Source organism: Triturus cristatus, chromosome 1_2 (assembly GCF_964204655.1).
Source record: "Triturus cristatus chromosome 1_2, aTriCri1.1, whole genome shotgun sequence".
NCBI classification, from domain to species: Eukaryota; Metazoa; Chordata; class Amphibia; order Caudata; family Salamandridae; genus Triturus; species Triturus cristatus.
Genome location: NC_140580.1, coordinates 1,197,732,750 through 1,197,758,657, shown reverse-complemented (window position 1 = coordinate 1,197,758,657; position 25,908 = coordinate 1,197,732,750). Strand labels below are relative to the sequence as shown.

Genomic DNA, 25,908 nt, shown 5'->3' with positions numbered 1-25,908 from the left:
GCCACTGGTGTAGTCTCGTCTGATGCACTGTGGTGACCGCAGGTAGTGACCGTGCATATGGTGGCCATTGGTGTAGTCTTGTCTGATGCACTGTGGTGACCGCAGGTAGTGACCGTGCATATGGTGGCCGCTGGTGTAGTCTCGTCTGATGCACTGTGGTGACCGCAGGCAGTGACCGTGCGTATGGTGGCCACTGGTGTAGTCTTGTCTGATGCACTGTGGTGACCGCAGGTAGTGACCGTGCGTATGGTGGCCATTGGTGTAGTCTCGTCGGATGCACTGTGGTGACCGCTGGTAGTGACCGTGCATATGGTGGCCACTGGTGTAGTCTTGTCTGATGCACTGTGGTGACCGCAGGTAGTGACCGTGCGTATGGTGGCCACTGGTGTAGTCTTGTCTGATGCACTGTGGTGACCGCAGGTAGTGACCGTGCATATGGTGGCCACTGGTGTAGTCTCGTCTGATGCACTGTGGTGACCGCAGGTAGTGACCGTGCATATGGTGGCCACTGGTGTAGTCTTGTCTGATGCACTGTGGTGACCGCAGGTAGTGACCGTGCGTATGGTGGCCACTGGTGTAGTCTCGTCTGATGCACTGTGGTGACCGCAGGTAGTGACCGTGCATATGGTGGCCACTGGTGTAGTCTCGTCGGATGCACTGTGGTGACCGCTGGTAGTGACCGTGCATATGGTGGCCACTGGTGTAGTCTCGTCGGATGCACTGTGGTGACCGCTGGTAGTGACCGTGCATATGGTGGCCACTGGTGTAGTCTCGTCTGATGCACTGTGGTGACCGCAGGTAGTGACCGTGCATATGGTGGCCACTGGTGTAGTCTCGTCTGATGCACTGTGGTGACCGCAGGCAGTGACCGTGCGTATGGTGGCCACTGGTGTAGTCTCGTCTGATGCACTGTGGTGACCGCAGGTAGGGACCGTGCATATGGTGGCCACTGGTGTAGTCTCGTCTGATGCACTGTGGTGACCGCAGGTAGTGACCGTGCATATGGTGGCCACTGGTGTAGTCTTATCTGATGCACTGTGGTGACCACAGGGCTCCCACGCTCTCTGCAGCCAATCACAATGCTGCAATGCAGCGTTGTGATTGGTCTTAGTGCTGTACACGGTGCTCACCAGGGACTTTAGGGGTGGGCATGTTCTCCATGCAGGGAAAGAGCGCCCGAGAGGACTGACCAAACAGTCATTGCGCACTTAGGAGGGTTGTGCCGCTCCGCCCCTGCTCTCCAGCACCGCCCCTGCTCTTCAGCACCGCCCCTGCTCTCCAGCACCACTCCTGCTCTTCAGCACCGCTCCTGCTCTCCAGCACCGCTCCTGCTCTTCAGCACCGCCCCTGCTCTTCAGCACCGCCCCTGCTCTTCAGCACCGCCCCTGCTCTCCAGCACCGCCCCTGCTTTCCAGCACCGCCCCTGCTCTTCAGCACCGCCCCTGCTCTTCAGCACCGCTCCTGCTCTCCAGCACCGCTCCTGCTCTCCAGCACCGCCCCTGCTCTTCAGCACCGCCCCTGCTCTCCAGCACCGCCCCTGCTCTCCAGCACCGCCCCTGCTCTCCAGCACCGCCCCTGCTCTCCAGCACCGCCCCTGCTCTTCAGCACCGCCCCTGCTCTTCAGCACCGCTCCTGCTCTCCAGCACCGCCCCTGCTCTTCAGCACCGCCCCTGCTCTCCAGCACCGCCCCTGCTCTCCAGCACCGCCCCTGCTCTCCAGCACCGCCCCTGCTCTTCAGCACCGCCCCTGCTCTTCAGCACCGCTCCTGCTCTCCAGCACCGCTCCTGCTCTTCAGCACCGCCCCTGCTCTCCAGCACCGCCCCTGCTCTTCAGCACCGCCCCTGCCCTTCAGCACCGCCGCCTCGCGCCAGCTGCCGCAGCAGGAGGACAAGATAAAATGATAACAGCAGCTCTCTTTTTATTTTTTCCTTTCTTTTGCTGCTTCGATGCGGTGGGGCGATGCTCGGAGCCGTCACTGCTTGGAGTGGCCGTGGGCATGAAGGGGGCTCCTTTTCTGGGTCACTGGGCGTGAAGGGCAGGAGGGGACAGTTCTTGGTCCGTCTAAGCCATCAGTCTTGGTTGCTGTTTAGGCCGATTATCAGGCACCACATGTTTCAATCGTTTTAAAATGTACATATGTCTATACTCCTTGCGTGATTGTAACAATTACTGAAACAAGAAGCTGATTTCAACCATTCTCTCAAGAGCTGAAACACTGGTCTAAGCTGCCATTCACCCCACTGAGTTCACCTGGAGAGAGACCCGAGAGTGTCAGCCTGTGTTCACGGTGAGCTCCTCACACTGAGCTGGGAGAGACTGGTCCCTTGCAGTGCCTTGGCCTCTCAGCCAAGAGCTGCTCACACTGACTGTAGTAGGAAGACTGCTCCCATCCCGTACCTTGGCCTCTCAGCCAAGAGCTGCTCACACTGAGCTGGAAGAGACTTCTTCCTTCCAGTGTCTTTGGCCTCTCAGCCAAGGACAGCTCACACTGAGCTGGAAGAGAATGCTCCCTTCCAGTGTCTTGGCCTCTCAGCTGCCACAGCATCCTGCTCTGGAGACACTAAGGAGTAAGGGGAGCCCCTCCAGGCTCCAACCGGACATTTACTCCTGAGGGTCTAAAGACGCTGACACCACAGGGGCCAGAGCTCGCAGTGCCACTAACCCTTCGCTGAGATCCCTTCACCCCTCTACCTACTCCCTGTAAGTGGTGCTGGAACAATGTTTCAGGGTAGGGATGGAGGGGTTTCAATTAATGTTTTATCACTGACGTCATAGGGCTTGTGAAAGATCCAAATGTCGCACAGTGAACAAATGTGGCAAATGAGCCACGCCCACTCAGCAGGAGAGAGGTGAGGGGTGGTATTTACGTGGTGAAGAGAGGTGAGGGGGTGGAATGTAGGCCCACTCAAAAGGTGAGAGGTGGGGGTGGTATGGAGGCGGTGAAGAGAGACGAGGGGGTGGTATGTAGGCCCACTCGACAGAAAAGAGGTGAGGGGGTGGAATGTAGGCCCACGCCAAAGGAGAGGTGGGGTGGTATGTAGGCCCACTCAGCAGGAGAGAGGTGAGGGGGTGGTATATAGGCGGTAAAGAGAGGTGAGGGGGTGGTATGTAGGCAGTGAAGAGAGACAAGGGGGAGGTAGGCAGGCCCACTCAGCAGAAGAGAGGTGAGGGGGTGGTATGCAGGAAGAGTTGAGGGGGTGGTTTGGAGATGGTGGAGAGAGTTTAGGGGTGGTATGCAGCTGGGGATGAGAGGTGAGGGTGTGGTATGCAGGCAGTGGATAGAGGTGAGGGTGTGGTATGCAGGAGGTGAAGAGAGGTGAGGGAGTGGTGTGCAAGGGGTGGTAAGAGGTGAGGGGGTGGTATGCAGGAAGAGTTGAGGGGGTGGTTTGCAGATGGTGGAGAGAGGTGAGGTGGTGGTATTAAGGCATTGGTAAAAGGTGTGGTATGCAGGCGGTGGTGAGACTGAGGGGGTGGTATGCAGGCCCACTAACCAGGAGAGTGTGAGGAGAGGGTGTGGCCCAATCAGCAGGAGAGAGGGGAGGGCTGGTGATAAAGGGGTGGAGAGAGGTGAGGGGGTGGTATGCCAGCCAACTCGGCAGGAGAGAGATGAGGGGGTGGTATGTAGGCCCACTCAGCAGGCGAGTGTGAGGGGAGTGTGTGGCCCACTCAGCAGGAGAGAGGTGAGGGGTGGCATGTAGGGGTAGGTGAAGGTGTGGTATGCAGGCAGTGGTGGAGAGAGCTGAGGGGTGATATGCAGGTAGTGGTGGAGAGAGGTGAAGGCGTGGTATGTAGGCAGTGGCGGAAAGAGGTGAGGGGTGGTATGTAGGCAGTGGTGGAGAGAGGTGAGGGGATGGTATGTAGGCAGTGGTGGAGAGAGGTGAGGGGATGGTATGTAGGCATTGGTGGAGAGAGGTGAGGGGGTGGTATGCAGACAGTGGTGGAGAGATGTGAGGGGTGGCGTGTAGGGGGAGGTGAAGGGGTGGTATGCAGGCAGTGGTGGAGAGAGTTGAGGGGGTGGTATGTAGACAGTGGTGGAGAGAGGTGAGGGGTGGTATGTAGGCAGTGGTGGAGAGAGGTGAGAGTGGTATGTAGGCCAACTTAGCAGGAGAGAGGAGAGGGGGAGGTGTGTAGGTGGTGGTGCATTTTGGATCTCTCGTGAGGTAGTGCACTTTTTACACACCACGCACATTTCGGTTGAAATGGGCACTACACTTGCATGGACTGGCAGTATTGCTGGTAAACATACAGAGAACACAAACCATCATCTTTGGAATCGGGTTTCACAAGTATTCATTGTTTGCACACCAACAAGTAAAGTGTCTTGATTTGTTTTGACGCTATTAAAATCTTTGTTTCCATCACACTTCAGAATTACAAAAAACGTGCTTCACTTGTATTTTCCAAATGCTGAGACATTTTAAAATATGAGCAAAGTTCAATTACAGATGTTTAAATGTTGAGAGCTAGAAAAAAGAATAGAGGTCCGACAGCCTTTCCTTTCCCTTCCTGTACCGCAGCAAGATGGCCGCCAGGTCACTTCCTGTACTGCAGCAAGATGGCCACCAGGTCACTTCTTGTACCACAGCAAGATGGCCGTTAGGGTCCTTTACTAAATGCTCTCACTTTGCAGTCGGAGAAATAAAAGTAAAGCCAGTCTCAAAATAAGCAGCGATTTGTCAGAAGACCTGGCCAGACTTTGGAGATCTGTCTTTGAAGCCCAGCAAATGTGACAAGATAAACACCAAGTGTAGAAGCATCTTTAGAGTCCTGCACTGTTTGAACTTCAGTATGGGGAACACCCCGAGCACCCCAGCTTCCAGCGCCTATGCTCCCTGGCTTAGCTTTTCAAACTTAGGCGGATAAAGCAATCGAGTCCCAGCGTCACCAGCAGAAGCCGCCAGGCGACCCCTCCAATCCGAAAAGCTTCTAGTAAAGCGGGGGTGCCAGTCAGGGGGGTCAACCATAATGAAAAGATGGGGGGGCTAGGTTTGACTGTATGACAACTCATTGAACTGAACGCCTGCAAGGAGTACACAGCTCAGTCGCATCTTACACAAAAACATTCACAGTGGTCGCGCCAAAGAATCTTCCGATTTCCAGATACTTAGCAGTGTCTAAGAAAACAGAGATATGTGGCCCCTACATCTGCCCACAGCTGGCATAGGCGCCCTTTGTGCCCATTCTCCTATCATCAGGCCATGGTGGCAGCAGCGGCTGGGCCAGGCCAGGAGGCAGGGAGCCCCTGGCATAGTGTACCCCAGGAAGGAGTGGGCAGGGAGCCCTGGCACAGTGTACCCCAGGAAGGAGTGGCTGGGAGCCCTGGCACAGTGTACCCCTGGAAGGAGTGGGCAGGGAGCCCCTGGCATAGTGTACCCCAGACAGGGAGCCCTTGGCACAGTGTACCCCAGACAGGAGTGGGCTGGGAGCCCCTGGCAGAGTGTACCCCAGGGGCACAGTGTACCCCAGACAGGAGGCAGGGAGCCCTGGCACAGTTTACCCCAGGAAGGAATGGGCAGGGAGCCTTGGCACAGTGTACCACAGACAGGAGGCAGGGAGCCCTGGCACAGTGTACCACAGACAGGAGCCAGGGAGCCCTGGCACATTGTACCCCTGGCAGGATTGGGCTGGGAGCCCCTGGAACAGTGTACCTCAGGAAGGAGTGGGCTGGGAGCCCCTGGCACAGTGTATCCGGGGAGGAGTGGGCTGGGAGCCCGTGGCACAGTGTACCCGGGGCAGGAGTGGGCTGGGAGGCCTGGCACAGTGTACACCAGGCAGGCGGCAGAGAGCACCGGCACAGTGTACCCCATGGAGGAGTCGGCTGGAAGCCCATGGCACAATATACCCCAGGAAGGATTAGGCTGGGAGCCCCTAGCACATTGTACCCCAGGCAGGAGGTAGGGAGCCCTAGCACAGTGTACCTCTGGCAGGAGTGGGCTGGGAGCCCCAGGCACAGTGTACCCCAGGTAGGAGTGGGCTGGGAGCCCCGGCACAGTACACCCCAGGTAGGAGGCAGGGAGCTCTGGCACAGTGTACCCCAGGCAGGAGTGGGCTGGGAGCCCCTGGCACAGTGTACCCCAGACAAGAGGCAGGGAGCCTCGGCACAGTGTACCCCAGGCAGGAGTGGGCTGGGAGCCCCTGGCACAGTGTACCCCAGGCAAGAGTGGGCTGGGAGCCCTGGCACCGTGTACCCCAGGCAGGAGGCAGGGAGCCCTGACAAAGTGCACTCCAGGAAGGAGTGGGCTGGGAGCCCCTGGCAGAGTGTACCCCAGACAGGAGGCAGGGAGCCCCTGGCTCAGTGTACCCCAGGCAGGAGTAGGCTGCGAGCCCCGGACACAGTGTACCTCAGGCAGGAGTGAGCTGGGAGCCCCTGGCACAGTGTACCCCAGGCAGGAGTGGGCTGCGAGCCCCTGACACAGTGTACCTCAGGCAGGAGTGAGCTGGGAGCCCCTGGCACAGTGTACCCCAGGCAGGGGGCAGGGAGCCCTGGCACAGTGTACCCCAGGCAGGAGGCAGGGAGCACTGGCACAGTGTACCCCAAGCAGGAGTGGGCTGGAATCCCTTGGCACAGTGTACCCCAGGAAGGAGTGGGCTGGGAGCCCCTGGCACAGTGTTCCCCAGGCAGGTGTGGCCTGGTAGCCCCTGGCATGTACCCCAAGCAGGAGTGGGCAGGGAGCCCCTGGCACATTGTACCCCAGACAGGAGGCAGGGAACCCTGGCACAGTGTACCCGAGGCAGAAATGAGCTGGGAGCCCCTGGCACCGTGTACCCCAGGCAGGAGTGGGTTGGGAGCCCCTGGCACAGTGTACCCCAGGCAGGAGTGGGCTGGGAGCCCCTGGCACAGTGTACCCCAGGCAGGAGTGGGCTGGGAGCGAGACATTATGGGAAAGCAGACAGGCAGAGGGGAGGGGATGGACACACACACGGGTTGCTAACCTTGGCTCTCTCTTCCTTCCTCCAGGTCTTCCCTCGGCCTCTGGACTCTGCTCTACCTTTCCTGCTGCCTGGGGTTCACAGACGGCGCTTCTAAAGGTAATAAACAAGTCTTTGCATGAAGACACTACCTCTTGGTTTGTTGTGAATTGTAAACCGGAAATGACGTACCTGCCTGTGTGTAGGTACATGACACTACATGCATACACCCCAGTGTACCTGCCTGTGACTAGGTTTGTGACTCTACATCCGTACACCCTGGTGTACCTGCCTGTGAGTAAGTATGTGACTCTACATCCGTACACCCTGGTGTACCTGCCTGTGAGTAGGTATGTGACTCTACATCCGTACACCCTGGTGTACCTGCCTGTGAGTAAGTATGTGACTCTACATCCGTACACCCTGGTGTACCTGCCTGTGAGTAGGTATGTGACTCTCCATCCGTACACCCTGGTGTACCTGCCTGTGAGTAGGTATGTGACTCTACATCCGTTCACCCTGGTGTACCTGCCTTCAAGCAAGTGCATGACTCTACATCGGCACACCATGGTGTACCCGCTATGAGCAGGTACATGCCACTACATCCACATACTCTAGTAAACCGGTTGGTATGCAATTCTACATGCATACACCCCAGTGTACCTGCCTGTGAGTAGGTACGTGACACTAAATGCATACACCCCAGTGTACCTGCCTGTGACTAGGTTTGTGACTCTACATCCGTACACCCTGGTGTACCTGCCTGTGAGTAGGTATGTGACTCTACATCCGTACACCCTGGTGTACCTGCCTGTGAGTAGGTATGTGACTCTACATCCGTACACCCTGGTGTACCTGCCTGTGAGTAGGTATGTGACTCTCCATCCGTACACCCTGGTGTACCTGCCTGTGAGTAGGTATGTGACTCTACATCCGTTCACCCTGGTGTACCTGCCTTCAAGCAAGTGCATGACTCTACATCGGCACACCATGGTGTACCCGCTATGAGCAGGTACATGCCACTACATCCACATACTCTAGTAAACCGGTTGGTATGCAATTCTACATGCATACACCCCAGTGTACCTGCCTGTGAGTAGGTACGTGACACTAAATGCATACACCCCAGTGTACCTGCCTGTGAGTAGGTACGTGACACTAAATGCATACACCCCAGTGTACCTGCCTGTGAGTAGGTACGTGACACTACATGCATACACCCCAGTGTACCAGCCTGTAAGTAGGTACGTGACACTACATGCATACACCCCAGTGTACCTGCCTGTAAGTAGGTACATGACACTACATGCATACACCCCAATGTACCTGCATGTAAGTAGGTACGTGACACTACATCCACATATCGTAGTACACCAGTCTGTGAGTTGGTACCTGACTCTATGACTCTACCTCAATACACCCTGGTGTACCAGCATGCGAGCAGTTCCATGACACTACATCGATCTACCCCAGTGAACCTGTTTGCGAGCAGGTACATGACTCTATTTCCTACACCCTAGGGTACCTTCCTGTGAGTTTACCAGTCAGTGAAAAGGTATGTGACTCTACATCTGAACACCCCGGTGTACCTTTCTGCAAACAGGCTCATAACTACATCCAAACACCCCAGTGTGCCCACCTGCGAGCAGATATGTGACTCCGCATACATACACCCTGCTGTACCCAGCTGCTAGTAGGTACATGACACTACATCCAAACACCCCTGGGTACCCGCCTGTGAGCAGGTTGCTGGCTGTAGGCACTTACACCCAGTGTGTCTGCATATGACTAGGGCGCTTATAGACCTGGTCTGGGGACAATTGAACAATGTTTACATCTTTATTTAATCCTGGGGAAATACACATAGGCAAAAGGTGAATCGGTCCAATTGGCCTTGATTGATGTATGTAGCGTGTTCGATCTTGTGAATCGCGACAAGTTATGGACCCTTATGGGAGAGATGGGGGTGGAACTTTTAACTTTTATAGGCTGGCTCCATCAAGACCTTAGAGCAGGGGTGCGCCAGGGACCCTCCGGCGACTGCTCCTTGTATATCGAGCCCACCCGGGGCGCTGGGCAGGGGTGTGCCAGGACCCTCCGGCGTCTGCTCCTTGTATATCGAGCCCACCCGGGGCGCTGGGCAGGGGTGCGCCAGGGACCCTCCGGCATCCGCTCCTTGTATATCGAGCCAACCCAGGGCGCTGGGCAGGGGTGCGCCAGGTACCCTCCGGCACGCCCCTTGTATATCGAGCCCACCCGGGGCGCTGGGCAGGGGTGTGCCAGGGACCCTCCGGCATCCGCTCCTTGTATATCGAACCCGCCCGGGGCGCAGGGGTGCGCCAGGGACCCTCCGGCATCCGCTCCTTGTATATCGAGCCAACCCAGGGCGCTGGGCAGGGGTGCGCCAGGTACCCTCCGGCGCGCTCCTTGTATATCGAGCCCACCTGGGGCGCTGGGCAGGGGTGTGCCAGGGACCCTCCGGCATCCGCTCCTTGTATATCGAACCCGCCCGGGGCGCAGGGGTGCGCCAGGGACCCTCCGGCATCCGCTCCTTGGATATCGAGCCCACACGGGGCGCTGTGCAGGGGTGTGCCAGGGACCCTCCGGCGTCTGCTCCTTGTATATCGAACCCACCGGGGGCGCAGGGGTGCGCCAGGGACCCTCCGGCATCCGCTCCTTGTATATCGAGCCAACCCGGGGCGCTGGGCAGGGGTGCGTCAGGTACCCTCCGGCGTGTATATCGAGCCCACCAGGGGCGCTGGGCAGGGGTGTGCCAGGGACCCTCCGGCGTCTGCTCCTTGTATATCGAACCCGCCGGGGGGCAGGGGTGCGCCAGGGACCCTCCGGCATCCGCTCCTTGTATATCGAGCCAACCCGGGGCGCTGGGAAGGGGTGCTCAAAGGACCGTCCGGCGTCTGCTCCTTGTATATCGAGCCCACCCGGGGCGCTGGACAGGGGTGTGCCAGGGACCCTCCGGCATCTGCTCCTTGCATAGCGAGCCCACCCGTGGCGCGGGGCAGGGGTGTGCCAGGGACCCTCCGGCATCTGCTCCTTGTATATCGAGCCCACCCGGGGTGCAAGGGTGCGCCAGGGACCCTCCGGCATCCGCTCCTTGTATATCGAGACAACCCGGGGCGCTGGGAAGGGGTGCGCAAAGGACCCACCGGCATCTGCTCTGGGCAGGGGGGTGCCAGGGCCTTTCCGGCGACTGCTAATTGTATATCGAGCCCACCCGGGGCGCTGGGCAGGGGTGTGCCAGGGCCTTTCCGGCAACTGCTCCTTGTATATCGAGCCCACCCGGGGCGCAGGGGTGCGCCAGGTACCCTCCGGCGACTGCTCCTTGTATATCGAGCCCACCCGGGGCGATGGGCAAGGGTGCGCCAGGGACCCTCCGGCGTCTGCTCCTTGTATATCGAGCCCACCCGGGGCGATGGGCAAGGGTGCGCCAGGGAGCCTCCGGCCTCTGCTCCTTGTATATCGAGCCCACCTGGGGAGATGGGCAGGGGTGCGCCAGGGACCCTCCGGCGTCTGCTCCTTGTATATCGAGCCCACCCGGGGCGTTGGGCAGGGGTTCGTCTCGCCCTCTTTCGTTTCCTGTTACATGAATGGGATGAATTCATCTTTGAGGGAGAATGGGAAGGATGTCCCACGAATGGGGAACAAACCGGCTCCCATCTTGCTGTATGCGTATGACGTGACATTGATGCCCAGACAGCCGATGGACTCCGGATACCTTTAGATTTATTTTTAGGTCTCGCCTGAGACAGCGCTTTAGCGCTGCTCTGGCGAGACTTATAGTAAGCGAGTTTTGGAAGTGCAAACAGTGGCTTTTCAGGCCTCCAAATACAGTGCATGTGCGTCGGCCGGGCGCGCGCACCATTTGGAGGCCTGAAAGCACTCGTTTGCTTTCACTTTCGCGGGCCGCACGGCCGCTTTGATGTGACCCCTTCCTCTCAGCTACAAAACACCACCCCTCCACCAGGGGCGACTGGTGACATTTTAAAGTGGTGGGGCGTAAAATGATTGGTATACTTCACCGTAGCGAGCGAGCGTAGCGAGCGAGCCCGAACCCCTATAAGGAGGGTTCGGGGGGGTTCTCCCCCCGAGAAAATTTTGAAAAAAGAGAAGAGAAATGGTGCATTTTCAAGCAAATTTGAGAAAGCAGGAAGGTTAATAAATCAATTGTGAAAGTGCAGTTATAACATTAATAAAGAGATGTCATATAACATAGGTAGCTGCTTATTCAGTGTATAACCACAGAGCTTCATAACAGGCTCACAAGCGCCCAACATACGCCCTATCGGTTTATCACATAATTGTGGGACATATGCATTTCTATTTTCTATCCTGTTTTTTTGGAGTTAAGCTTTGCTGGAGCATGAATTGCTGCTTACTTAGACAGTTAGGACTAGGACACCTTTAAATGTTTGACTTAGAACGTGCAGGGTGGGTTTAAGTTTTCCCATGAAAAGACGCACATTGCTAAAAATGTGTCCATGCTAGAGAGGTGTCAATGGCCTTTCTCCAGAAGATTCACCTCCTTGGGGAGAATGTGGACCCCCTTAACTTTCTGATACATCCCGGTGCGTACAATATCAATCCCCGAGCAAAGCGAAAACAAAGGGAGTCACGATTCTATTTTGTAGTCGAGGAGCTGCTTTGTTCTCCTTTTCATAATACAGCTGCTGGTTGTATGTCATTACAGCGCGTTGCTTAGCACACGTTATTACAACGCAGGCGCGCAACACCCATTGGACTCACAGGGCTTCAGCCAGCCCCCCCCCCCCCCCCGTCGCGTGTGGCAGCCCGGGCTGAGACAGCATCCCGGCGCACACACAGCCGCACCCGAGCACTTCACAGGTCTTTAAAAAACCATTTGCATGTTAATGAGGCCTCGCTGTTGTTTCACCCCTTCTAAGAGCCCCTGCAGCTCCACTCTGCCTATTGCTTAAAAGATTCAGCCCCCCCCCCCCGAAATTTGGCTCTAGTTGCGACTCTGCAACGCACATAATACCACGCATACAATTACAACATTTCCAAGAAGATTCCACATTCTAGGATGGTGAAGGGAGGTCACTCATTGTTCGGGGTCAGCTGGAGGGAATGGTTACGCTTGCCAATGTCTATGGGTAACCAGATCATAAAGCAAAATTCTATGCCACACTATTAGTATATCAGTTATGAGATTCATAAGTACGTTTAGCACCATTTTAACTAACTGTGCTTGATGCGTTTTTTTACTAAACAGCCTTTTACCAATTTGAGAGGCAAAGCCTCTTTCGAACTTTTTTTCAATTCATGATTGGGAATAAAAGCCCATTGCTGGTGGAAATGGCCTGGGGAGGCGGAAAAGATTGGGCGGTAAAAGAAGAAGCCAGTGGAAAAGCAGAGTCCAGTGTCATAATTTCATGAGTAGGGTTGCAATGAACGAAGCTCCATGAAATCATTCAGAAGACAGACGGCAAGGAGCACGTTTGATCTGTGTGGAAAAGAGTGTGTGCCACTCTGCGTGTGAAGATGGCGCAGCCCAAGGTAACGCCTTCCACCTGTATCCACAGGCATGCTCACACCAAGGACGCTGTCGCCATTTCATTATTTTTAAAAACACAAACACCCGATCATGTGGGTCGCTGTCTCCATAGCCATGGAGGACAGACTACCGTCCCCATCGTCTTTAATACATTTTTAAAACAAGGCATGAGTTAGGCGTGGAGGAATGGCGTGAGGAGTTTGATGCACGTTAACAGCGCGGGGTCGGGGAGCTCGCAGACAGTGTAAGAGCTACAGGCCTAGTACATATTTGGCTTGGGGCAGAGTGAGGAGCTAGGTTAAGGTTAGGCGTGGAGGAATGGCGTGAGGAGTTTGATGCACGTTAACAGCGCGGGGTCGGGGAGCTCGCAGACAGTGTAAGAGCTACAGGCCTAGTACATATTTGGCTTGGGGCAGAGTGAGGAGCTAGGTTAAGGTTAGGCGTGGAGGAATGGCGTGAGGAGTTTGATGCACGTTAACAGCGCGGGGTCGGGGAGCTCGCAGACAGTGTAAGAGCTACAGGCCTAGTACATATTTCCTTATTGTTTTCTCATTATACAGTACTTACTTCAGCCCAGGTACTTTTATGCAGTGATATGATCACGAGTTTTTCACGATGACACACACGACGAGTCACTCAGTCACGACGGGTCGACTCCTCCTGACTCTGAACGCACCGCCGCCACGAGGTTATGAGCAGACAGTGTCGCACCACCGCGTGCGTGATGACGCGACCGACTGCTGGAGTGCGCACCTCATGGCCAATCACTGTCACTGTGTTCAGACATAAGCCACAGTGATTGGCCATAGGTGCGCGGCACCCAATTAGCAGTTACTCGTTGCTGTAGCAGGCTCTCAGCCAATCCAGAGACGCTGCATTATCAGCGCCTGCCCTGGATTGGCGAAAGAGCACGGATAGGGCTCGCCCGGATACCTAGAGGGGGGCTGCTGCAGAGGCAACCCTCGGCCTCTCGGCCCCCTCCTCTCAGTACAGTAGTCAGTGGCAGACAGTGCGGCGAATGCGCATGCTCGTGCTTGTCGTGAGACAAACTCGAGCATGCGCAATAAAATTGCGAGCCGCTGCCTGTCTGTCAACTAGTCTCAACTGTGCTCGCCCCCCGGCCCCACCCCCTTCATGTCCGACGCAATGCATCATTTGCATTGCCATTGCTGCCGGTCTGGGGATTGATTTGCGTGCATGGTAAGTGGGGCTCCGCCCCTGCGCCCCAATGGACGCACCGCCGCTGCCCTCCACCCCCCCCCACACAGACCCCCGTCAGCAGCCAACAGACGCTCATTGGCCTGTTTATTATGCATGCAGAGAAAACTCCCTTTTCTTCCCCCTTAAATCCGCCATTACAATTAACAAAACACAGAGCCCTGCTACCACATGTGGCGCCCTCAAACGTCTCATCAGGCCGCCCACACCCAATGCCTCAGAACTTCACGCCAGTTTTGTGTCCAGAACTCTCAAACGGGAACTTTGTCTACACTAAGAATCGAAAGCTCCTTGTTAAATTAAAGTTCTTAAATTGCGCTATCCTCAAAAGCGCTCCGCGCTTAAGGACGAGGAGTTCTCAATGCTCACCTGAGAGACGACCCAGAGAACATTTTGCTGCTGTCTGTACTTCTATCGGCGACGTTAGCATGAGATGGAGGAGGTAAAAAAATGCTGCCTGTAACGCAGCACTCTCAGACACAGGGCATGCCTAATGAAGCATGAACAATGTGTGCCCGCTTTCAGCTACTTTTTGTGTCACTCGTCAGATTATCCCATTGTTAATGTGACGCTCAGGGCGCACTGTTGTATCACATTAGTGAACATGCCACAGGACACCACACAGCGCCACAACGTTTTTATTAACAACACACGTTAAATTGGAGGCTGAGTTATGCATCTGCATGAACACGTTGTGCGTATGGACCCAGCACGTTTGAAACATCCCAAACTAGAAAGCTTTATTACCCAGATCGGCAACTGAGAATTGAAACCGAAACTTAAAGTAAAATTATTGCGCAAGGTATAAAAAACTAGCGGGCTGGGTTTATATCGGCAGCGTAGCAAGGATGACATGGGCCCTGGTGCAAGGATAGGATAGGATCATCACTTATAAAGCGCGAACGAATGCCGAGGCGTCTTGGCGCTGGTCCATAGAGAGAGATCGCTCCACCTAACCCCTGGTCGTATCAAACAGCCGTGTTTTTATCAGTTTTCTGAAAGCTTGGTGATTCTCCGTAAGTTTCACAAAGCCAGGGAGCTCATTCCACAGGCAAGCCGCCTGAAAGGAAAAAGCTCTGCCACCCCATCTGGCTTTTCTGACAGGATTCACGACACGATAAGTAAGGCAAAGGGCCCCCGTGACTTCTGCTGGAGGTAATAAAAGCAATTATCAGGGTTGAATGGGTCCCTCGGGTCTTTTTACCCCGGTGCTACTGCACCTGCTACGCCGATGGTAGCTACGCCCCTACAACATATCTATTAGTGTAATAAATGTAATGGGAACAACAGAGGCAAATCCGATTTTGCTACATGACGTTACGCCTTTTCTTTTTAACACCCGAGTCTTTTAAACACTACACAACGAAACAGCCATGAGAGTTATAGTTGAAATTTGTGTAAAAACGAAACTTTTAGTACCTAGCAAAGGGAAAAGTGATGACGTCAACATGATGGATAACACGAGGGTTTGCTTTGTTAAAATGGTGATCTAAAGTTAGGTTGACTGATTGTAGTTTTCATAAAGCACCTTTTCACCCACAGCCAGAGTCGCAGGGGTTCGTGACCCCCCCCCCCTTTATCAGCTACATCGGGGTGAGGGTTTTTTAGGTCTCGCCTTGCTATCGCGTAAGCGATCGCAAAGCGAGACTATTGAAAGCGGGTTTGAAAAGTGCTCCCAAAAAGCGGATTGCATGGCTAGCACGCGCACAATCACGCGCATTGTGCCTCCATGCAATCCGCCTTTTGGGAGCACTTCAAAGGGTCCGCTCCCCCGCCTGGAATGCGCTCCCCTGCCCCCAAGCGCGCGCGCTCCACGCTCCGCTGGGCTTGTCTTTTTTTTTTTTTTTTTTTTTAACCTTAAGCGCGAGGTGCGCGTGCAGCCAATGCTTGTTTGTATTGCCCATGGTCTTCCAAAACCAGGGTAGGGGTAGTCCTAGACAGCTTCAACTCACAGTGCCACCTTCCATTGCCTTTCTCTGTCTCTCCCTCACCTCATGACGAAAGAGAAACGCGCGGACAAGAGCACATGGTTAAAAAATAAACAAAAACAAACAGACATGCCTGAATGGCATCGCAGAGCCCTTTCCCCACGGCAACGGAGGAGCTGACCCGGTCTCCAGCCCACCTCTCCACACCAGTGCGAGGGTGTAAAAACAACACCCCGGCCCGCCGCCAGGGTTGCCAGATTGGGCTAGATCACGCACAATTGGGCTAGATTTTTCCCAATTGTGCGGTAAAATTTTGGTTTGTGCGGGTTGCTATATTTTGGGCTACTTTATAAATTATTTTGTGCTATTTTTAGGTCTCGCCTGAGACAGCGCTTTAGCGCTGCTCTGGCGAGACTTATAGTAAGCGAGTTTTGGAAGTGCAAACAGTGGCTTTTCAGGCCTCCAAATACAGTGCATGTGCGTCGGCCGGGCGCGCGCACCATTTGGAGGCCTGAAAGCACTCGTTTGCTTTCACTTTCGCGGGCCGCACGGCCGCTTTGATGTGATCGCGATTACTTTCACACACACACATCTTATCTGCCCCATCCCTTTTGCTTCATCTGTCTCACCCTCGTACCCCTATCTGTTTTTTCTCCCGTCTCCCCCACCCCACTTCTTTATGTTTAAGCACTTCAATAGTGCCTCCTACTTTGGTTATGTTCCTATTACAATACCACCAAATGCAACTGACTGTATTCGATGTTGCTTTCCTCAACCCCCCATACCCTCCTTCTCAATTGCGGCGGTTGGTTTCGCTTCGCACTTGAGAGTTCAGCAAGTGGAGACGCTTCAATGCTTTCCAGGCAGAACACAAACTACAGCAAAAATCAAACAGATAGTATATAAAAGCTTTAATCTGATAAGATTTTAAAGCGAAAATGATTTTGTAAATTTGGGCCCACTACCCATGCAAAATGCGCTGTCTACCGGCAACTTATAAAAATACTGCTAGTGTGGCTGAAAGACAATTAACAAGAATTTGCAATGCAATAGGTCTCACATTATTACAGTTTGAGCTATTGGTGTTGCATTATTTAGCAATGCCAATAGCTCTTCCCGGCTGGAGGTTTGCTCTCTCCACCACCATCAAAAGTTTACCAACACCCTCCAATCTTCTATAATCTACTTCATGTCTCTTGATAAAGCTGTAGAATGACACTTCTCCTCTCACTGCAAGCCTTGAAGGGAACCAGTCACTGCTCAGGGGCCCAATAATTCACGCCTCCCTGCCTCTGTCTCTCACACTTTCGGGTTATTGTTTAACCTGACGGTTCAGCCTTGTAGCTCAAATCACCAGCACCATTCCAACCATCTAGCTTCCTCTAGCGCTGAAAGGCTATCTAGTGCTTTCTCAATTCATCCATCTTTCTCTCACCTCTTCCTGATGAACATTCCTTGGTGAAGTATAGCCTCTCGCTCCCAGATTCTCGCATTTGAGAGAGTTTGAGCTATTGGTATTCTAAATGACAATGCCTTTTATTTATGTGTTAAAAAAACCTTCAATCGGTGTGTAAACACCCACTTTGTACTTCTAGTCCTTGCTTACGAGAAGCCATGCTGGCAGCAAAAGAGGCACAGTTGCTGCCAGCCTCGCTTCTCGTAAGCAAGTACTAGGAGTACAAAGTGGGTGTTTACGCACTGCTTGTACGTTTTCAAAACAGATAAATAAAAGGCTTTGTGATTTAGAATGCCAATAGCTCAAACGCTAGTAAATGCGAGACCTATTGCATTGCAAATGCTTGTTCAATCAATTAATCCATCAATCTGGAGGTTTAAAGCGCGCTACTCACCCGTGAGGGTCTGAAGGCGCTGGGGGGAGGGGGAGGGGCTGGCGCCAAATTCATTTTTCAGAGTCCTCATTATGACAAGTGGGCGTCCGAGTACTAAATCTAACACTTTTAGAATGGGTGGCCATATCTTAGCGAAAGTAAAAAATTGTAACTAACTGGGATTGTTTTTAACCAAACTCTTAGCTGCCCCCCTGGTATCAGTCGTCCCTCCGTAAGAACATGGAAGCCATCTTTAGATTGCGGACAAACTGCGTCACAAGCCAGTAAGCGCTCTGCCGAGCCCTTACAAGAGTCATTTATGGCACCGGATGGTGGGGCTACAAGGCTGGGCGCCCCAAAGAGCAGAACATCGGTTTCCTCGCAGACTGTTGTCGCCCGTCAGTTCTGCCTCTTTAGCATGTCACGAACATTTGGGGATGACATATCTCGCAGATCAGATTGGTCTGGGCCCTATTGCTGTGGGTAAAAGTTTGGGGCACCCCGAGACTTTAATAACCGGAACCTGTAGCGCCTACCGCTTGTCCTTCGAGGTAACTCCGATGCCATGGGTAGCCTACATAACAACATACCTTCAAGGCACTAGGCCTTGCGGACTTGCCCGAGACCCTTCTATGAATAGTGGTGGTCTGTAATTATGTGTAAACAGTGTTATCTGGACTATTGTACACATGTACACCTTGAATCACCCAGGCTAACACCTGCATTGTAGAACTCTCTCGATATCTACAACATATAGTTACAGCCAGTCCTTGGCTGCACGAAGAATCCATCTCCCAGGCCTTGGTAGATAATATTTAGGCTGGAATCTGCTCTCCCTGGCCCAGGGGTGTGGAGTAGGGACCCACACCCTGTGGATGGTCTGGGAGGGCATTTCAACAGAGCACAAGCCCCTCTATCCTATTGTGCCCACTATAATTGGAGCCGAAACACTCTTTCTCCGCAAATCAAAACAGAGATCTCATAATGAAGGGTTAATATATATGCCATCTTGACGCTCCCAGGAGTTGTGCTTTGCTGTGCTAAATTTTTTATCAAAACTGCATTTACTTTCCGAATATATACGCAATTTCATGTACTGTCCTCTGAGATGCCTTTGACCTTTCGATGTATCTTTTCTAACCTGTGTGAGACACATTTAATTTTCAAGTCACCTGTTGCCGGAGTTCTTTGCAAAAGAAAGTGGTCTGCATGTTTTAATGCTATGTCTTTATGGTCTCTGGTCGAATACAGTTGTATGTGTCTTGACGTGGGCAGTGACTGGTACCCTTGGGATGGCTGGCTCTGCGCTGTAAGGTTTCTTCTTGGCACTATGCTGAGCACGTGATCCTCGCGGCGCTGCTCCACTCCAGGGAAGTCCAGCTGCCTCTTAAATATTTTTTTCGGTGCCCTGTAAATGCGGCAAGTGTTTGTTTTCACTCCAGAAATGGCCGGCTTGGGAAGGGCTTCACATCTGCGAGAGGAAAGCTGCCCAGGTGCCATGCGTGGGAGGACACTGGGCTCTTTCAGGGGCTTGGCGCACGGTGGGGTCCCCCTTCCTGTGGGATCGAGCACGGGGGTGAGGAGGGGTCTGGAGTTGCAGTGAGTGTGTCATGGAACCTCTGCTGGACTAGAGTCCACTTTAAGTACGCTGAGAGGTAAGGTGAGACCTAGAGAGGCAGGGAGAGGCACAAGGCAGGTGAGAATAGGCAGTGGAGGGGTGAGAAGAGGAAGTGGAGGGGTGAGGAGAGGCAGTGGAGAGGTGAGAGGAGGCAGTGGAGGGGGTGAAGAGGCAGCGCAGGGGGTGAAGAGGCAGCGGAGGAGTGAGGAGAGGCAGAGGAGAGGTGAAAAGAGGTAGCGAAGGGGTGAGGAGAGGAAGTGGAGGGGATGAGAAGAGGCAGTGGAGGGGTCAGAAGAGGCAGTGGAGGGGTGCGAAGAGGCAGTGGAGGGGTGAGAAGAGGCAGTGGAGGGGTGAGAAGAGGCAGTGGAGAGGTGAGAAGAGGCAGTGGAGGGGATGAGAAGAGGCAGTGGAGGAGATGAGAAGAGGCAGTGGAGGGGTGAGAAGAGGCAGTGGAAGGGATGAGAAGAGGCAGTGGAGGGGGTGAAGAGGCAGTGGAGGGGTGCGAAGAGGCAGTGGAGGGGTGAGAAGAGGCAGTGGAGGGGTGAGAAGAGGCAGTGGAGAGGTGAGAAGAGGCAGCGGAGGGGGTGAAGAGGCAGCGGAGGAGTGAGGAGAGGCAGAGGAGAGGTGAAAAGAGGCAGAGGAGAGGTGAAAAGAGGTAGCGAAGGGGTGAGGAGAGGAAGTGGAGGGGATGAGAAGAGGCAGTGGAGGGGTCAGAAGAGGCAGTGGAGGGGTGCGAAGAGGCAGTGGAGGGGTGAGAAGAGGCAGTGGAGGGGTGAGAAGAGGCAGTGGAGAGGTGAGAAGAGGCAGTGGAGGGGATGAGAAGAGGCAGTGGAGGAGATGAGAAGAGGCAGTGGAGGGGTGAGAAGAGGCAGTGGAAGGGATGAGAAGAGGCAGTGGAGGGGGTGAAGAGGCAGTGAAGGAGTGAGAAGAGGAAGTGGAGGGGATGATAAAAGGCAGTGGAGGGATGAGAAGAGGCAATGGGGAGGTGAGAAGAGGAAGTGGAGGGGCTGAGAAGAGGCAGTGGAGGAGTCGAGAAGAGGAAGCGGAGGGGATGAGAAGAGGCAGTGGAAGAGATGAGAAGAGACAGTGGAGGGGGTGAAGAGGCAGTGGAGGATTGAGAAGAGGCAAAGGAGAGGTGAAAAGAGTCAGCAGAGGGGTGAGAAGGGGCAGTGAAGGGGTGAGAAGAGGCACTGGAGGAGTGAAAAGAGGCAGTGAAGGAGGTGAAGAGGCAGTGGAGGAGGAGAAGAGACAGTGGAGGAGTGAGAAGAGGCAGTAGAGGGGAGGAGAAGAGGCAGTGGATGGGTTTAGAAGAAGCAGTCGATGGGAGGAGAAGAGGCAGTGGATGGGTTTAGAAGAGGCAGTGGATGGGTTTAGAAGAGGCAGTGGATGGGATGAGAAGAGGCAGTGGAAGGGATGAGAAGAGGCAGTGGAGGGGGTGAAGAGGCAGTGAAGGAGTGAGAAGAGGAAGTGGAGGGGATGAGAAGAGGCAGTGGAGGGATGAGAAGAGGCAGTGGAGGGGTGAGAAGAGGCAGTGGAGGGGTGAGAAGAGGCAGTGGAGGGGTGAGAAGAGGCAGTGGAGGGGATGAGAAGAGGCAGTGGAAGGGATGAGAAGAGGCAGTGGAGGGGGTGAAGAGGCAGTGAAGGAGTGAGAAGAGGAAGTGGAGGGGATGATAAGAGGCAGTGGAGGGATGAGAAGAGGCAATGGAGAGGTGAGAAGAGGAAGTGGAGGGGCTGAGAAGAGGCAGTGGAGGAGTCGAGAAGAGGAAGTGGAGGGGATGAGAAGAGGCAGTGGAAGAGATGAGAAGAGGCAGTGGAGGGGGTGAAGAGGCAGTGGAGGAGTGAGAAGAGGCAAAGGAGAGGTGAAAAGAGTCAGCAGAGGGGTGAGAAGGGGCAGTGGAGGGGTGAGAAGAGGCACTGGAGGAGTGAAAAGAGGCAGTGGAGGAGTGAAAAGAGGCAGTGGAGGAGTGAGAAGAGGCAGTAGAGGGGATGAGAAGAGGCAGTGGATGGGTTTAGAAGAGGCAGTGGATGGGTTTAGAAGAGGCAGTGGATGGGAGAAGAGGCAGTGGATGGGTTTAGAAGAGGCAGTGGATGGGTTTAGAAGAGGCAGTGGATGGGTTTAGAAGAGGCAGTGAATGGGAGGAGAAGAGGCAGTGGAAGGGATGAGAAGAGGCAGTGGAGGGGATGATAAAAGGCAGTGGAGGGATGAGAAGAGGCAATGGAGAGGTGAGAAGAGGAAGTGGAGGGGCTGAGAAGAGGCAGTGGAGGAGTCGAGAAGAGGAAGTGGAGGGGATGAGAAGAGGCAGTGGAAGAGATGAGAAGAGACAGTGGAGGGGGTGAAGAGGCAGTGGAGGATTGAGAAGAGGCAAAGGAGAGGTGAAAAGAGTCAGCAGAGGGGTGAGAAGGGGCAGTGAAGGGGTGAGAAGAGGCACTGGAGGAGTGAAAAGAGGCAGTGAAGGAGGTGAAGAGGCAGTGGAGGGGGAGAAGAGACAGTGGAGGAGTGAGAAGAGGCAGTAGAGGGGAGGAGAAGAGGCAGTGGATGGGTTTAGAAGAAGCAGTCGATGGGAGGAGAAGAGGCAGTGGATGGGTTTAGAAGAGGCAGTGGATGGGTTTAGAAGAGGCAGTGGATGGGATGAGAAGAGGCAGTGGAAGGGATGAGAAGAGGCAGTGGAGGGGGTGAAGAGGCAGTGAAGGAGTGAGAAGAGGAAGTGGAGGGGATGAGAAGAGGCAGTGGAGGGATGAGAAGAGGCAATGGAGAGGTGAGAAGAGGAAGTGGAGGGGCTGAGAAGAGGCAGTGGAGGAGTCGAGAAGAGGAAGTGGAGGGGATGAGAAGAGGCAGTGGAAGAGATGAGAAGAGGCAGTGGAGGGGGTGAAGAGGCAGTGGAGGAGTGAGAAGAGGCAAAGGAGAGGTGAAAAGAGTCAGCAGAGGGGTGAGAAGGGGCAGTGGAGGGGTGAGAAGGGGCAGTGGAGGGGTGAGAAGAGGCACTGGAGGAGTGAAAAGAGGCAGTGGAGGAGTGAGAAGAGACAGTGGAGGAGTGAGAAGAGGCAGTAGAGGGGATGAGAAGAGGCAGTGGATGGGTTTAGAAGAGGCAGTGGATGGGTTTAGAAGAGGCAGTGGATGGGAGAAGAGGCAGTGGATGGGTTTAGAAGAGGCAGTGGGTGGGTTTAGAAGAGGCAGTGGATGGGTTTAGAAGAGGCAGTGGATGGGAGGAGAAGAGGCAGTGTAGGGGGTGAAGAGGCAATGAAGGAGTGAGAAGAGGAAGTGGAGGGGATGAGAAGAGGCAGTGGAGGGATGAGAAGAGGCAGTGGAGGGGTGAGAAGAGGCAGTGGAGGGGTGAGAAGAGGCAGTGGAGGGGATGAGAAGAGGCAGTGGAAGGGATGAGAAGAGGCAGTGGAGGGGGTGAAGAGGCAGTGAAGGAGTGAGAAGAGGAAGTGGAGGGGATGATAAGAGGCAGTGGAGGGATGAGAAGAGGCAGTGGAGGGATGAGAAGAGGCAATGGAGAGGTGAGAAGAGGAAGTGGAGGGGCTGAGAAGAGGCAGTGGAGGAATCGAAAAGAGGAAGTGGAGGGGATGAGAAGAGGCAGTGGAAGAGATGAGAAGAGGCAGTGGAGGGTGAGAAGAGGCAGTGGAGGAGTGAGAAGAGGCAGAGGAGAGGTGAAAAGAGGTAGAGCAGGGGTGAGAAGAGGAAGCGGAGGGGATGAGAAGAGGCAGTGGAGAGGTGAAAAGAGGCAGTGGAGGTGTGAGAAGAGGCAGTGCAGGAGTGAAAAGAGGCAGTGGAGGAGTGAGAAGAGACAGTGGAGGAGTGAGAAGAGGCAGCGGAGGAGAAGAGGCAGTGGATGGGTTTAGAAGAGGCAGTGGATGGGAGAAGAGGCAGTGGATGGGTTTAGAAGAGGCAGTGGATGGGTTTAGAAGAGGCAGTGGATGGGTTTAGAAGAGGCAGTGGATGGGAGGAGAAGAGGCAGTGGAAGGGATGAGAAGAGGCAGTGGAGGGGCTGAAGAGGCAGTGGAGGGGCTGAAGAGGCAGTGGAGGGGTGAGAATAGGCAGTGGAGGGGATGAGAAGAGGCAGTGGAAGGGATGAGCAGAGGCAGTGTAGGGGGTGAAGAGGCAATGAAGGAGTGAGAAGAGGAAGTGGAGGGGATGAGAAGAGGCAGTGGAGGGGATGAGAAGAGGCAGTGGAGGGATGAGAAGAGGCAGTGGAGGGGTGAGAAGAGGCAGTGGAGGGGTGAGAAGAGGCAGTGAAGGAGTGAGAAGAGGAAGTGGAGGGGATGATAAGAGGCAGTGGAGGGATGAGAAGAGGCAATGGAGAGGTGAGAAGAGGAAGTGGAGGGGCTGAGAAGAGGCAGTGGAGGAATCGAGAAGAGGAAGTGGAGGAATCCAGAAGAGGAAGTGGAGAGGATGAGAAGAGGCAGTTGAAGAGATGAGAAGAGGCAGTGGAGGAGTGAGAAGAGGCAAAGGAGAGGTGAAGAGAGTCAGCAGAGGGGTGAGAAGGGGCAGTGGAGGGGTGAGAAGAGGCACTGGAGGAGTGAAAAGAGGCAGTGAAGGAGGTGAAGAGGCAGTGGATGGGTTTAGAAGAGGCAGTGGATGGGAGGAGAAGAGGCAGTGGATGGGTTTAGAAGATGCAGTGGATGGGTTTAGAAGAGGCAGTGGATGGGAGGAGAAGAGGCAGTGGATGGGGTGAGAAGAGGCAGTGGAGGAGTGAGAAGAGGCAGTGAAGGGGTGAGAAGAGGCAGTGGAAGGGGTAAAGAGGCAGTGGAGGGGTGAGAAGAGGCAGTGAAGGGGTAAGAAGAGGCATTGAAGGGGTGAAGAGGCAGTGGATGGGAGGGGGAGAGGCAGCTGAGGGGTGAGAAGAGGCAGCTGAGGGGTGTGAAGAGGCAGCTGAGGGGTGTGAAGAGGCAGCAGAGGGGTGAGAGGAGGCAGTGGAGGGTGAGACGAGGCAGTGGAGGAGTGAGAAGAGGCAGAGGAGAGGTGAAAAGAGGTAGAGAAGGGTTGAGAAGAGGAAGCGGAGGGGATGAGAAGAGGCAGTGGAGAGGTGAGAAGAGGCAGTGGAGAGTTAGAAGAGGCAGTGAAGGGGATGAGAAGAGGCAGTCGAGGGGTGAGAAGAGGAAGTGGAGGGGATGAGAAGAGGCAGTGTAGGGGGTGAAGAGGCAATTAAGGAGTGAGAAGAGGAAGTGGAGGGGATGAGAAGAGGCAGTGGAGGGATGAGAAGAGGCAGTGGAAGGGATGAGCAGAGGCAGTGTAGGGGGTGAAGAGGCAATGAAGGAGTGAGAAGAGGAAGTGGAGGGGATGAGAAGAGGCAGTGGAGGGATGAGAAGAGGCAGTGGAGGGGTAAGAAGAGGCAGTGGAGGGGTGAGAAGAGGCAGTGGAGGGGCTGAAGAGGCAGTGGAGGGGTGAGAAGAGGCAGTGGAGGGGATGAGAAGAGGCAGTGGAAGGGATGAGCAGAGGCAGTGTAGGGGGTGAAGAGGCAATGGAGGAGTGAGAAGAGGATGTGGAGGGGATGAGAAGAGGCAGTGGAGAGGTGAGAAGAGGCAGTGGAGAGTTAGAAGAGGCAGTGATGGGGATGAGAAGAGGCAGTCGAGGGGTGAGAAGAGGAAGTGGAGGGGATGAGAAGAGGCAGTGGAGAGGTGAAAAGAGGCAGTGGAGGGGTGAGAAGAGGCAGTGTATGGGTGAGAAGAGGCAGTGGAGAGTTAGAAGACGCAGTGGAGGGGATGACAAGAGGCAGTGGAGGGGTGAGAGAGGCAGTGGAGGGGTGAAAAGAGCCAGTGGAGGGGTGAGAAGAGGCAGTGGAGGGGATGAGAAGGGGCAGTGGAGAAGATGAGAAGAGGCAGTGGAAGGGATGAGAAGAGGCAGTGGAAGGGATGAGAGGAGGCAGTGGTAGGGATGAGAGGAGACAGTGGAGGGTGAGAGGAGGCAGTGAAGGGGTGAGTATAGGTAGTGGAGAGGTGAGAAGAGGCAGGGGAGGGGATGAGAAGAGGCAGAGGATGTGAGGAGAAGAGGCAGCTGAGGGGTGAGAAGAGGCGGTGGAGGGTTGAGAAGAGGCAGTGGAGGGGGTGAAGAGGCAGTGGAGGAGTGAGAAGAGGTAGAGAAGGGGTGAGAAGAGGAAGCGGAGGGGATGAGAAGAGGCAGTGGAGAGGTGAAAAGAGGCAGTGGAAGGGTGAGAAGAGGCAGTGCAGGAGTGAAAAGAGGCAGTGGAGGAGTGAGAAGAGACAGTGGAGGAGTGAGAAGAGGCAGCAGAGGGGAGGAGAAGAGGCAGTGGATGGGTTTAGAAGAGGCAGTGGATGGGTTTAGAAGAGGCAGTGGATGGGAGAAGAGGCAGTGGATGGGTTTAGAAGAGGCAGTGGATGGGTTTAGAAGAGGCAGTGGATGGGTTTAGAAGAGGCAGTGGATGGGAGGAGAAGAGGCAGTGGAAGGGATGAGCAGAGGCAGTGTAGGGGGTGAAGAGGCAATTAAGGAGTGAGAAGAGGAAGTGGAGGGGATGAGAAGAGGCAGTGGAGGGATGAGAAGAGGCAGTGGAAGGGATGAGCAGAGGCAGTGTAGGGGGTGAAGAGGCAATGAAGGAGTGAGAAGAGGAAGTGGAGGGGATGAGAAGAGGCAGTGGAGGGATGAGAAGAGGCAGTGGAGGGGTAAGAAGAGGCAGTGGAGGGGTGAGAAGAGGCAGTGGAGGGGCTGAAGAGGCAGTGGAGGGGTGAGAAGAGGCAGTGGAGGGGATGAGAAGAGGCAGTGGAAGGGATGAGCAGAGGCAGTGTAGGGGGTGAAGAGGCAATGAAGGAGTGAGAAGAGGATGTGGAGGGGATGAGAAGAGGCAGTGGAGGGGATGAGAAGAGGCAGTGGAGGGATGAGAAGAGGCAGTGGAGGGGTGAGAAGAGGCAGTGGAGGGGTGA

At 54.7% G+C, this 25,908-nt stretch overlaps 1 protein-coding gene across 3 annotated transcripts in view; it reads left to right on the top strand.

Annotated features, from left to right (window-relative positions):
* COL27A1 (collagen type XXVII alpha 1 chain) overlaps positions 1 to 25,908 on the top strand; it is a 2,221,286-nt gene that overhangs the window by 180,279 nt on the left and 2,015,099 nt on the right. For all 3 annotated transcript variants that reach the window (XM_085614179.1, XM_085614180.1, XM_085614178.1), the window contains exon 2: positions 6,959 to 7,029. In XM_085614179.1, the coding sequence (XP_085470305.1) occupies positions 6,959 to 7,029 (71 nt within the window). The remainder of the gene's footprint in view (positions 1 to 6,958; positions 7,030 to 25,908) is intronic.